The sequence below is a fragment of the Salarias fasciatus genome, chromosome 5 (genome assembly GCF_902148845.1).
Source record: "Salarias fasciatus chromosome 5, fSalaFa1.1, whole genome shotgun sequence".
Classification (NCBI taxonomy): domain Eukaryota; kingdom Metazoa; phylum Chordata; class Actinopteri; order Blenniiformes; family Blenniidae; genus Salarias; species Salarias fasciatus.
In genome coordinates, this window is record NC_043749.1 from 7079576 (window position 1) to 7093964 (window position 14389).

The 14389-nt window shown below is 42.4% G+C and overlaps 1 protein-coding gene across 1 annotated transcript; it reads left to right on the forward strand.

Annotated features, from left to right (window-relative positions):
• Positions 1-2705: 2705 nt before the first annotated feature.
• top1a (DNA topoisomerase Ia) lies at positions 2706-11860 on the forward strand. The gene is made up of 21 exons (XM_030091931.1): positions 2706-2905; positions 3359-3383; positions 5245-5341; positions 5478-5592; positions 6009-6061; positions 6160-6252; positions 6346-6418; positions 6597-6688; positions 6805-6920; positions 7004-7125; positions 7228-7350; positions 7662-7849; positions 7925-8069; positions 8363-8506; positions 8603-8788; positions 8872-8940; positions 9021-9135; positions 9224-9351; positions 9996-10090; positions 10181-10330; positions 10431-11860. The coding sequence occupies exons 1-21, from the start codon at positions 2873-2875 to the stop codon at positions 10531-10533; spliced, it is 2265 nt and encodes a 754-aa protein (XP_029947791.1). The 5' UTR covers positions 2706-2872; the 3' UTR covers positions 10534-11860.
• The last annotated feature ends 2529 nt before the right edge of the window (positions 11861-14389 follow it).

Genomic DNA, 14389 nt, shown 5'->3' on the forward strand with positions numbered 1-14389 from the left:
GAACTTAAATGGACAAATAACATTTTGAGTTAATACTCTTATACCACCTGGTGGACAAAAATGAGCGTGTCTCAGGCACAATTAATTTGGATCCACTTTGAGTGTAGTGGCAGACTCTAAATGCAAAGAATATTACTCACATGTAGGAATATCTGATGCTTTCTGGCCTCTTTGCTAACATGTATGAGGATATTATTGACATAACACTTACGTATTGAGGAAAAACAAATATAAAACCTCTCTATCAACATATTCTGATACACTTTACTGATTTTCAGGTGCTACTTCATGTAGTCAGATCTGATTTACATTTTTCAACAAATTTTTGTTATTGCAAAAATATTTCACATTTATTTTGCATACTAAGAAAAAAAAGGCTTTTCATATTTAAAATATCACATATATTTGTTCAAGTTTTAGTTCACAGTGAAATTCTATCCCCATGCTTTGCCTTTAAGTTGTTATGTGATATGTGTGCGGACTGTCAAGGTTGTGGAGGGCAGAACATGCTGCTGTCTGTCACATGCCATACGCTCTGGCTGACACCATTTTTAAATCACTAAAAGTACCTTCAGCACCACTCCAGCTGCACATTAAGGTCCCTGTCAGAGACTGAACATGTATGCCCATCTCATTAGATTAGAGCTTGAAGTTGTTTAAGGCAATCTTGATCTGCATATTCACTCTGAGGGCTGTGGGTGAATAAATTCACATATGAATATAACTTCAAGGACAAATATCTCCTGACAGCATGATGGTTATGATTGTTGATGTTTCAATATAATTTCTTATAATATATTCTTATGTAATGCCATTTAAATGTAGGCCAGTACTGACAGTGAGCCTGGAGCTGTTTGTGCTCCCTGTATGAAGGCTGGATCATGCCCCTATAACTGTCACAGTATATAGTTTTTAGCGGTTTAAATGGTTAAACCAGTGGTGAGCACATTGATAGAATACTTAGCAACAGAATATATCAGGAAATACCACAATTCATGAAGAATGTGCTAAATATAAAATCAGTTTGAACTGCATGATCTGTTAATCACCTCTGTGTTTGTTTCCCTAAACTGTAAATCATGAGTCTATTTCAAACCTTTCTGTTATTGCCATTGTGACAATATTAAGCATTCTTTCAAAAAACAGGTTTTTCGTGTCATGGTGTCTTCATTTTTGTTTAGATCATAAACCACAGAGCTGAGAGCAGAAGTCTGTCATGGGCTCATATTAAAGGCTTAACCATCACCTGTGATTTATCAAGTAATTAATGGATATGTTTGTGGTGGTGAAGTTGTTTTTTTGTGATTTGTAATGTAATGAAATTTAAGGTAAACACTTACTTTCAGCCTGTGCTTTTCTGTTACTCATTAACTTCTGTTTTGAAGAATGGTGCACATTCTTACCAGCCTGTCTGGGTTCATTCAGGTCAAAGACACCTCAGCTACAGGGTCTTTTAAGTTTTTCTATGGTAAAACATGAAATAAAAGAGCCATGCAGACCAGTGAGCAGAACAGAAATATGCGTGCACATCTCAGATAATCACAATGTACAATGAATAAACTTTCAAAATGATATCAAAGTTTTAAAGGTTGTTGAGACGTTTTAGAAGATGTGAGATGTGAATGATTTTTCTGTTAATTATACAACTGCACATATATGTGAGTCTTCTGGTTAATGGTTAATATGTATCTATTTAACTTTTATATACTTTATTTTTTACCACCCTATCCCATTCAGGGTCATTGGACCAGAGTAAACACAAGACCACAGTTAATCAAACACTTACTTTTACGCCTACAGGCAACACAGGATCACCGAATAACCTCACATGCATATTTGTGGACTGTGGTGGGAATCCAGAAGAAAACCTTGCACTCACAAAGTGAACATGCACAGAAAGGCCTGGGCCAGACTTGAACTCTCACATTCTTACTATGAGGCAAACTAACCACTACAGTCACTTATGTTGATGCTCAATTGCTAAAGTCTCTATACCTCACAGAAAATAAAAGCTAAAACCTTTATCAAAAGTCATCTTGAGCATAGCATTATGCTAAATGTAAGTGATTATACTATAAGCAAGAAACACTATTTTCATATATCTAGGGTCTATCTTGGAAAAAAAAAACTTTATCAAATAGGAGAATTGCAACATTTCTCCATACCTACCAGAGTATCAATAAAATAGTATATAGACATATCAAAAAAGAAAACATTTATCAACAAAAGTGCATGCTTCTTATTTGCCATGTCTATTTGTAACCCTACATGCACTTCACTTACATTTTGTGTTATGTGACATTTCCACTGTGTTGCATTCATGAGATATGCCATACAAATACAGACTGGTGTCATTTTTACATGAGGCTGATGCAAAAACAGGTTATATTATGGATTTTGGCAAAGTATGTCTTGGAGTTCTATCTATCTATCCTACAAAATACGCAATCTGATACAATACTACCCATAAATAACTAAGAACAACAGCAACAACAAACTAAACCAACTTACTGTGCAAAAAACAATTCGAATAGCCGGCACGTGACATGACGTCACTTGACGAGCTGGACCAATCAGGTGACTCGTCGAGGTTCGAAGCGCTGCTCTCATTGGAACGTCACACAGAGTGAATCGAACGTCACGAGTCCCGAGCACGCCTCGGCACAGTGGCTCCATACGAGCTTCTGCGCGTGCGTGACGGCCAACATCGCTTGTACCATTTAAATTCACGCGCAGGCGCTTTAGTGTACATTTTGGACTTGGTTGCACAACCGCGGTGTCTTTTCTTCATTCTGCTTACAGCTCCCTGCCGGTGTGTGATAACGCACACGCTTCTCTTTTTCCGTTTTTTCACTCCGACGTTGCTGTGGAAATGAGTGGGGACCATTCCCACAACGAGGACCAGGTAACGTTAGAGGCGTGTTGTAGTGTCATCCACGCTCGGTACCCGGTGCTGCTTCTGGCCACTGTTTAATTTGACAGGGTACCAACTCGGCTAGTGCCCGCTAGCGCGCGTTAGCAGTATGTGTTCTAAAAAACCAACTCAATTTTACCGTCAGAAGCAACTTGACAAGTTTTGTCACATTTTTATTTGGATTGCAAAGGAACCATTGTGCCCGGTCAGTGTTAGGGTAGATGTGTGAGGGTGTAAACTTACAGATAAACTCGGATACTGCTCTAGTTATTGTAGTGTTAGCCGGATCCGCTGTTAGCCGCTAAGCCATATTATCGGCCGGCGTAGCGAGCTAGCCCAGCTAGCAGCGCCGCTCTGCCATTCAGCAAGTTCAAAGTTAGTTAGCCGGCTAGTTAGCTAGCCCACCACGAAATCTAATGTCCGTCTGTTGTTACTCTTTTGCAGATCGACTGTGGCTCCCGGGTCAATGGTAAGTTTCCTGCGTCACGCGAGCCGAGGAAAACGAGCGTTTTCCCCGGACTCGGACGTGTCTTAACGGCTCTATGTAGCGCTGCCGTACTTCTCGGCAGAGGACAGAAATGGCGTCCAGAGACTAAGTCCTCTGTCTCACTCACAAGCGCCTATTGTTCAAATGGGAGCTCTTGTTAAAGGCTTTCCTCTCATAGTGTCATCAATCTGAGTCAATATTGGCACACAGCTTGAGGTGTTTTACCAGTTTATCTGATCAGACTTTGTTTTCGGGCGGTCTTTGACAGCACATTTGGCACCTGAAAGTGAGGGTTTGGGGGTTGAGGACTTAGTCTCTGCGCCATTTTCTTTTTCGGTGTAGCGGCCTGACTGTACTGAAGCTGAACCCAGGCTGTGCAGATGGCTGTGTGGAGGAGACTGAGAGGGCTCACCGCTCCATTTACACCCCGAGCACTCCACATAAGGCGCAATGCACCTGTTTTTATATATGTCGTTTTATTATTTTCCTTGTTTTATTCAAAAGAAACGCTGTAGAGACTTCACTCTCCCACATGCTAGGTGAAAGTGCACATTACTTATGGACAATATTCACTTAACTGCATTTCCTCATAATGTTGCCAATTAAGACATTTGTTTAATAAATCAGCAAACAATTAATTCATATAGGAAGTGAGTTGAACAGGGTTTTATTAGGTCTGATCTGTTTAGATATATGTAAAGTGTTAAACGTGGACGTCTGTGCTTCGCTATGGACAGTTCTTACCTGCTAAATGTTTCCTACCTTCAGGACAGTTGTAAACATGACTCGACTTAACGCTACTTTAGCAGAAATATTTTTGAACGCCGTTTATTTTCAACACATTTGAGATACATTGCGAGTCTAACATTCATGTTTTTATTTTTACCATGTTTCTTTGGTGGGGAAAAGGTCTTATTTTGGTTTGATTAAAATCTGAGCTGGTTTTCATTATAAAAAATATACTTTGATCAGTTTTAGGAACACTTTGTTCACTGGAACAAATTGTGCTTTAGTTTATTAAAAGTATTGTTTGGTGCTAGAAGTGCCTTTGTTCATTTGGTGGTATTTTGAAATGAGTTTAGAGGTGAGCACAAGTCAAAGCAGCCCAATCTGAACAGTTTTAAAAAGCCCTGATTTGAATGATGAAATTGATCTCATAAAGTAGTTACAGGCTTGCCCTCTCCGGTTTCCTCGTGTTACTCACACCTATAATATGTAAGCTTATGTTTGACCTTTTTACCGGCATGCAATAGAGACGTGGGCCACTTGTTGGAGGACCTGGCTGGCAGCTGTACTTGTGCCTTTGACACAGCAGTTACTAAAAACATCCAGCCTTGAGGTGACTTGTGGTGTTTTTGTTGATGATAATGAGGCCGGCAGCCGTCTACTTTTGATAACCGACTCCCGATTTTTCTGGGTTTTGCCTGAGATTACACGTTAAAGATAGGTGAAAGAAGCCTTGTTGTACAGTTGCATGTTTAAACCTGCCAGTGGTTTCATATTGTCTGAGAGATAAGCCTCCTGCAGGCAGTAGGAGGTGCTGTGCGCCTGTGGAAAAGCTTTGCTTTGCCACCTGCATGGTTTGCAGACCTGCTTATACCTTCTTTTTGTTTAGTTTATCTAATTCATGTTTTCACTTGGCCAGCTTGTGTGGGTGGACTGTAAACACTCTGTAGGTTGTTATTTGAGAGTATTTATTCCAGGCCTAGAGTTGGAGGGAGAGTAATTCATCTTCTCTTCTTGTGTATAAAACTTAAAGGTATCAATTGAAATGTGCATCAATATTTCTAGTCTGTGCTTTTGTGGTTGTCTGTCTGTGAAGCTAATGTTGTTTTGTTTTCAGATGCCCACAAACATAAAGACAAGTACAAAGACAAGGAACACAAACATAAGGACCACAAGAAGGATAAAGAACGAGAGAAGTTCAAGCATGGCAACGGGTATCTTGTGCTTTCAGACTCTCCTCATTTAGAGATTTGGAGCAGACGGGACGTGCTTGGTTCCGCCAATTATTGACCTGAACAGCAGGCGCCAATGTCGCATAAATATAATATCTGTACATTTTTCCACCTTCAGTGATCATAAGGAGTCCTCCGATAAAAAACACAGGGACAAGGAAAAGATGAAGCACAAAGATGGCAGCACAGACAAATTCAAGGACAAGCACAAGGAGAAGCGAAAAGAGGAGAAGGTGAATGATGTGTCTGGATTTATTTTCATATTGATCTCGATCACATATTTTAGACCTCAACACTTAGACTAGATTCACAGTGATTGCAATTATTCAGTGTATTAGAAGAGACAAATGGTCTAAACAAGGATTTAATGCCTCGACTAGATTTTTTCCACAATGTCAAATGGCGACATGCCTCCACATTGATTTGCTGGAATTTTGTCAGGTTTGAGATGCTGATTTGGCCTTTTCTCATCTTAAAGTTTTTAATATCCAGTTGGTTTGAAACCCAGATCAGTGCAGAGGCTTTCTGTACGTACAGAAGTTCCTGTATTTGAAGTGAACAATAGCAGTGTGTTATACTCAGACTAATTGGACTTTACAGTTGTTATGCTGAATGTGTGACCCTGAGCTGTCTCCTCCCTGCATTTCAGATGAAATCCCTCGACGGCAAAGTCAAAAAGGAAAAAGAAAACGGCTTTGCCAGGTATGCCAAGACTTCATGTTTGTTAGCTGCTGCACTGTTACAACAGAGCTATTTCCATAAGAAGCCATGTTTCTTTTTCTGTTGGTTTTGTTTGGCAGCCCTCCACATGTGAAGTCTGAGCCAGAGGACGACTTTTACCACTCTCCCAAACAAGAAAAATCTTTAAAAAGAGAACGAGATGATGATAACGAGTAAGTGTCTGCTTCTATTCTTTTTTTTTTTTTTAAGTTATTAGTTTGACCTTTAAGGCTTGTAACACTTTTTTACATTTTTTTTTTTTTCAGCTCTGAATTCAAGCCCAAGAAAATAAAAACCGAAAATGACAAGAAGGGCAAGAAAAGAAAACGGGAGGCCGAGGTAAGCAGAAGCTCGGAGTGGTGTGTGATCTCAGTCTACAGGTTATCGCTGGTAATAAAAAAGCTGATTATAATGAGCGACTAGCGTCATTCCGTGCACTTTATTATTTTTTTTTTTATCTCAGTCCTCTGCCGGTTTCAGCAAAACAACTCGACTGCTTTTGCTTCCTATTTTTTAGGAGATCAATCAAAAAAAGGCCAAAAACAAAAAAGGAGAAGTAGCTGATGGAAAAAAGAAAGCAAAGAAAGAGCCAGAGGAGAAGTGGAAATGGTGAGTTGATCATACAAACCAGCTTTACGGGTCCGATGATGGAAAAGTTGTTGGTTTTGTGCTTCGACAAACACATCTGACAGAACAGAATTTGACATATTTTTGTTTGGTTGTAGGTGGGAAGAAGAAAGATACACAGACGGTGTGAAGTGGAAGTTCCTGGAGCACAAAGGGCCTGTATTTGCACCGCCCTACGAGCCCGTCCCTAGCCATGTCAAATTTTACTATGATGGTGAGATTATTTGCTCATTGCAGGGGCTAAAGGTCGCACGGTGTCTGGTGGTGGAGCTGACACCTCTCTCTCGACTGTTTCAGGGAAGCCTATGAAGCTCAGCCCGCAGGCGGAGGAGGTGGCCACGTTCTTTGCGAAGATGCTGGACCACGAGTACACCACAAAGGACATCTTCCGTAAAAACTTCTTTAAAGACTGGAGGAAGGTAGGGGGCACGCCGTTTAGGAAAGAGCGTTTCGGTTTGTTTCCAGCACGCTTGTCAGCAGCTACAATTTGTTTATGTCTGTGCCGTGTTTTGTTTACACAGGAAATGACTTCAGAGGAAAAGAGTAAAATCACAGACCTGAAGAAGTGCAACTTCAGTGAAATGAGCGAGTACTTCAAGGCCCAGTCCGAAGCCCGGAAAGCCATGTCAAAGGAAGAAAAGCTGGTAAGATGCTCGGTAAACACTGTCAGCCTGTCAACGCATGCCCCTGGTCACGTCTCCTGCATTCTGATTTTCTAGGATTGACATGATTGTTTCGAAGCTCTTGACACCAGTTAAGATTTCCTGCTTCCCCCAGTGTGACGGTTGACTTAAATAACCCTGTTTCTCAGGAAGAAATCCTTTAACTTGATGTTCTGCAGCTGTTCCAAAGTGCTGCGAGGAGATGTCCTCATCTAAATGTGTCCTTTAGTGTCTGAGAAACCGGTTCTGTTCAAATGACTGATTAAAATTGATGGCGTTTCGATCTCCTGTAGAAAATTAAAGAAGAAAATGAGCGAATCCTACAAGAGTACGGCTTCTGTATAATGGACAAGCATAAGGAACGTATCGCTAACTTTCGCATCGAGCCGCCGGGCCTGTTCCGCGGGCGTGGAGACCATCCTAAAATGGGCATGTTGAAGCGCCGCATCAGGCCGCAGGACATCATCATCAACTGCAGCAAGTGAGTGAGACGTCTGCACTGCGAGAGGCGGTGTTGCTCTGTAAGCGTCGAGTCTCATCAATACGATCCGCGTAGGGACTCCAAACACCCCGAGCCCCCCCCAGGCACCAAATGGAAAGAGGTCCGTCATGACAACAAAGTGACTTGGCTGGTGTCGTGGACGGAGAACATCCAAGGCTCCATCAAATACATCATGCTGAACCCCAGCTCCCGAATCAAGGTAAGGAGCCTGAGATCCGTCTGCATCGGCGTTTTGACGCGGTTTCAAATGAGTCCCGATCATCAGAGCCTCGTCCGCCCGCTTTATTGCAAGTTTGATTCTGAAAAGAGGAAACCAGAGATGAGCAGATTATGTTGTGTGTGAAGTGGATACACGCAACATGTCACCGCACACTGCAGCAGCCTACAAATTGAGTTCAGAACTCAGTTTGGCTCGTGTTTGTTTGTTTGATGCACAAACACGGCCGCTGTAGTTCATTACTCATCTCATTTGTCAACAATTACTGTCTGCAGGGAGAGAAGGATTGGCAGAAGTATGAAACAGCTCGCCGGCTGAAGAAGTGCGTGGACCGCATCCGAGCCCAGTATCGCGAGGACTGGAAGTCCAAGGAGATGCGGATCAGGCAGAGGGCCGTGGCGCTCTACTTCATCGACAAGGTGAGGGGCCGCGATCCGGCGGTTTTCACGGCTGACTTCGACGTGGCTTAACGCACAACCTTCAGCGTCTGATCAGACTGCGCTGTTGTGCTGCAGCTGGCTCTGAGAGCAGGTAACGAGAAGGAGGAGGGAGAGACCGCGGACACGGTGGGCTGCTGCTCGCTGCGCGTCGAGCACATCAAGCTCTACCCAGAGAACGACGGGCAGGAGTACGTGGTGGAGTTCGACTTCCTGGGTAAAGACTCGATTCGCTACTACAACAAAGTCCCTGTGGAGAAGAGGGTGAGGAGCCGCTTAAGTGCAGCGCACTGTTCCCCCATTGGTGGGTCTTCCTGTCGGCTTACGAGTGTTTTCCCTGCTTCCAGGTGTTTAAGAACCTCCAGTTGTTCATGGAAAACAAGGAGCCGGACGACGACTTGTTTGATCGGCTGAATGTAAGCAAAATGTAATCTGACAGGAAGCGAGACTGAAGGTTTTCCGGCTGTCTTGACGCTGATGGCTCTGTTGTTGGCAGACCTCCATCCTGAACAAGCACCTCCAGGAGCTGATGGACGGTCTGACGGCCAAAGTTTTCCGTACCTACAACGCCTCCATCACCCTGCAGCAGCAGCTGAAAGAGCTCACCACCGGTATGCGTCTTTGCTCCGCGGCGCCGTCAGGCGGCCCGTCACCGTCTGGCGCATCCAGAGAACTGACTCTGCTTCCTTGTCTCTCCAGCGGATGAAAATATTCCAGCCAAGATCTTGTCCTACAACAGAGCCAACCGGGCCGTGGCCATCCTGTGTAACCATCAGAGAGCGCCGCCCAAGACGTTTGAGAAGTCCATGCAGAACCTGCAGACCAAGGTAAACGTTTATTCCGCTTTTATCTTCACACATTTCCCCAAAATGAGCTAATCGGGCCGGTTTTCGCTTTCGAGAATGCTAATATCTGCCGCCTGGTGGGAATGTAGTCTTTGACATTTTGAAGCATTGCTTGACAACGCTATTGACAGGCGGAGTGTGGGTGAGAAATGCTCTCATGAAACCAAATCTGAATTAATTCTCAGGAGGCAACAAAAACATTTGGTAACAATGTGTCACTAAAAGGTTTTAACTCGTCTGGGAGCGCCCAGTGCCAGACCGGCAGTTATTTAGTGATTCCTCCATTAAAGACTCTCAGGCTTTGACATCCTAATTGGTTTTTTGCAAGACGAAGTGAAAGATTCTGTGAATACCAATAAAGAGGACCAGCTGACCGACGCGCGCTGTTGTGTAACTCCGAGGCGTGAAGGACTTGGTCTGTCGTCTGCTTGACGGCGGCTTTCCTTTCTGTAAACACTCCAGGGACTGTTTCTAGTCGTTTTCAATTAAACAGTCAAAGTTAGATCATTCAGAGAGGACGGAACCCGCCACGTTATATTTTTTCATCCCATAAATTAGCACTTTTTTTGTTTTCACCTTTTCGCCGTGTAATATTCTGAGAAGAGTCTTCTTCTTGCGACTGTCAGATTGATGCGAAGAGAGACCAGCTTTCTGACGCCAAGAGAGAACTGAAGAGCGCCAAGGCCGACGCCAAAGTACGGAAAGACGAGAAGTCCAAAAAGTAAGTTTGCAAGGTTTGCAGTGTACGAAGGTGGTTTTCTGTTCATGTCTCCCTGCACACTCGAACGTTAACGCCGACCGTGCTGCGCAGGGCCGTAGAGACCAAGAAGAAGGCGGTTCAGAGGATAGAGGAGCAGCTGATGAAGCTGGAGGTGCAGGCGACCGACCGCGAGGAGAACAAGCAGATCGCCCTCGGCACCTCCAAGCTCAACTATCTGGACCCTCGCATCTCCGTGGCTTGGTAAGACGACCTCGGCCCGCTGCTTCACTGCAACGCTGCCGCTGCATGGAACCGCTGTACGTAGTTCATTTGTTTTTTTTCTTTTGTCTTCTTGATGCAGGTGTAAGAAGTGGGGCATTCCCGTCGAAAAGATCTACAACAAGACCCAGCGTGAGAAGTTTGCCTGGGCCATCGACATGGCGGACGAAGACTATGAATTTTAAAATCCCAGTTTGCAGTTTTAACTATGATACACATTTTTATTTTTTATTTTTATTGGATACTTGTTTTTTAGCTTAACTGAATTTTACTCGATGGCGAGGCCTGGACGAAAAAGGAATTTTAAAGAATCTGAGCAGGAGAAGCAGCAGCGACGGTGAGGCCGGTCTAAAGTGTCGGGAGGAAGTTGTGGATAGTCTGAACGTCTGACCTCCGTCACGCTACATGGCTGAACTATATCCACCGCCGAGACTCCAGGCGTAGTCCCCGTAATTGGAAGGCCCTCTTACCTTTCTGTCCCTGCGACCATGAGACCTGACAATGCCTGAACTTTGAACTCTGTGGTCCTATAGCTACTGTATCAAGCAAAAAAAAGGAAAAAAAAAAAAAGCTTTGTATCATTTTATTTTCTCTGTTCACTTGCTCTGTATTTTAGCTCTCCCATGTATTATTAATGAATTCTATATTTTGATAAAGTAAAATTGAGCGGATTCCTTAAGTACACCCGCGCGCCTTTTAAGAAAATGGAAAGATTAGGGTTGTTTTTTTTTTGTTTTTTTTTGTCTGCGCGTGCTTCGTGTGTATGAGGGCTTCCGCCCTCCGATGCTGTTGGTTCGGGTGAATATTTTAAACTGGACTGTGTTAAATTGTCGAGAATGAAAGGATATGTCTGAGCAGGCAACAGGAGGAAACACTGCAACCATGTCAATATTTACTTACACAAGCAGAATGTGAATATTTCGTTTTACAGCCTCTGTCAGGGACTTCTTTTTCAGTGTAAATGTGAACACATCACTCTGATCCTTTTTAGTTGCAAGCATCCTCTGACTCTCTCTACATAGCCCTGTCTTCATCTGATTTTTAGCTTGATTTCACAAATGTTCCAAGGAAAAAAAAACAAAACGAAAACAAACCTCCCATATCTGTTACTTGAAAATGATGCTACGGTAATAATGTATTTGAAGCTTGTAAATGGAAAAGTGTTTGTCCTCCTCCGGGGGTGAGTTTCTAAGTGACGACTGTGTGAGGGATATCAACTTTGCCAAAAAAAAAAAAGGAAGAAAAAAAAAAAAGAATCACCAAACTGTTACAGTTTTAGACAGGTTTTTAATTGTGTAATGATTGAGGATAAGGTCATGTAACATTTAATGTGAATTATCAGTTCATTTTATTCCACTCTGTTCCACTTTTATGATAGGAAAGTTGATGTAAGTAGCTGTAAAGTCAACCTCCTATTCCTGTTTTACCTTTTTTGTCATAGCCCTTTGATCATGTTTTTAAGTTTTAAGCTCATTGTAGGTTGAAAAAAACGAATAAAATTCAGCAAATAAAAGTGCCGTTCAATTCTTTTTTCCTTGGTATCCCGTCGGTGTTTTGGTAAAAGCTTTTTCAGTCAGGTTTTTGTAGTCTGAGGCTTTTTTTTTTCTTCCTTCTAAATTTTGCTTCACATCTCCACACCTGTCATTAAATTCAGTGTGTGTGTCTCAACCCACCTCAGTCAAAATTAATAGGTTACTTTGCATTTTCACTACTTGCCTGCACGAGCTGCAATGTCGGCTCTCCTCCAGCAGGTGGCGTTTCTATGTCTCTCCCTACCAAAAACATTGCAAGTTGATTTCACGCTGAATAATCTCCATATGTTAAAAACACCACTGGGTAAGACAAAGGCGGCTGCACATCATGAACGTGTCTTTGAACTTATTCAAGTTGGGGGGGGGGGGGGGGGGGGGGGGAACAAACAAAGAAAACCTTTTTTCCAGAAAGTAAAAATGATCCTTGAATCTCATCCCGCAGAATAAATTGATGCTGACCGTAACTCACCAGGGCTGATGCACAAATGACATATTTTTCCTTCTCTTATGAGTGTTGTGTATTTCCAATTTGAACATTCAAATATTGCAGAACAAAGAAATGAGCTCAGGGACACAAACTGAAAAAAATAAAAATAAAAATAAAAAAACATGTTTGCCATGTTTACAAAGACCCTGAAATCTTGATTAAAATTGGTTTTCAAAATGCTTCAAACAGAAAGACCAGAGCTGCCCGAGGACTCCGATTGTACCTGATTAAACCTTATTTACAGTAAGATTCCCTGGAACCATTCTATTTGTTAATAGGTCAAAGGTTACACCTTTCATTTCCTTATGGGGTGACGCTCGGATTGGACTCTGAGACCAGAGATTAGGCCGATACTGGATGGGAACGCTGAACTTTACTGCAGTTACAGTTCAAGGGTCACCGGGCGGAGGACGGTCGGAGGATCCAGGTTTTCTCCCTGCGTGATTCAGTTCTTTATCGGGTGATACAAAACCAGGAGGAGAAGTCCGAAAAGCAACAGCCTGCCCGAATCATAACTGAATTACAATGTTTAATGAGATGAAATGAGACCCAGAGCTTTAACATCTGAACCAAAACACACAAATAACAAGAAGAGAACAGATGAAATTACAAAAATACACTTTAAAGAAATGATCTATGAGCAAAACCTGAACCTTTCTCTGAGGTAATTTCACCAACACCTTCTCCCCTTGATCAAATTCTCCTCATTGCAAAAGCACGTTTAAGACTGATTTCATATTCCAACCTCTGTTTAGAAAGTTTAAACTTTTACCAATTGAATATGAATGCTTTACAAACAGGCATATTTGTGCATAAACTCATTAATAATAAACAAGATCTTCAGTCATTGACTCAGACCCCAGACGACCTGCAGGTGCCACGCTGCCGTTCCTCCAAGCACCAACTTCTCATAAACTCTGGAAATTTCTGGACAAATCGCATAAAATCCTACCTTCTTTGGCTGTCTTTAAAGCTATATTATTTAATATCTGCTGCCCGAAGAGGATCCTACTGATGCTGCGCTGATCCGTTTTGTGGTTTCTGTGACTGTTTTTATTCATCTCCTTTGTTTTCTCGACTATTTGTTCTTACTTTTCTTTCCATTATAGAAATGTAGAACTGTTTGCTGATGAGGATGATTTCATAAAAGCCCTCTCCTGCACAGTTTGGATTCGGTTTTACATTCTGACTTTGTGCAAAGGAAATAGAAATACATTTAAATGAAACAGCAAGCTTACACAGAACACCAAACAGGAAGACGAAGGAGAGGAGAGAGAGAACAAATTACACACAGGACGGTCAAACCACAGCACCACACCAGAAGATAGAACTCGAGGCCTCTGCTGGAATAAAGCTGTTCTCTGGACGGCTTTTCATAGGAATACATTACTCCAACTGTTTTTTTTTTTTTTTTTGTACACTCAGCCAACATGAAGACAAGAATTAAGAATGAAATGTTTGTGCTGTTCCTAACGCTCCCCGCGGGCATGGACCTACAGTTCCAAAAATAAGCCGAAAGAAAACAAGTTTGATTAATTCCACACACTTAAATAGGAACACTGACCTACAGCTAAGTTGCACTCGCTCTTTAATCCACGAAAAAAAAAGAAAAAAAAGAAAACGAAACAAATAATTTAATTCATCTCCATCGGATCCAGTCTCGTATTACAGCGGCACAGTGCAGTGCTTATGTTTTATGGCCATTTATTTTTAACCTGTCTGTATTTAACACTTTTCCATCTGTTACCAGGAAGTGTGGCAGCTTCTAATGAGGTGGAGGTAATACTCCCATGTGAAGGATTCTGCCTGACGCTTTGCTTGAATTAATTCCCAAAATGCATCCTTTCGGTGACGCCTGCCAACATGTTTAGAAGAGACTCCGATCACTAATAAATATACAGGATAATCTACCAAATGCTTGGCTCACGGTGAAATGTTGCAGAACAGTTATTCAGAGAATTATCCATCGGTTAAATATTAGCCCGTGTGATACAAAATGCTGGAGCCTCGAATGGAAAAAAC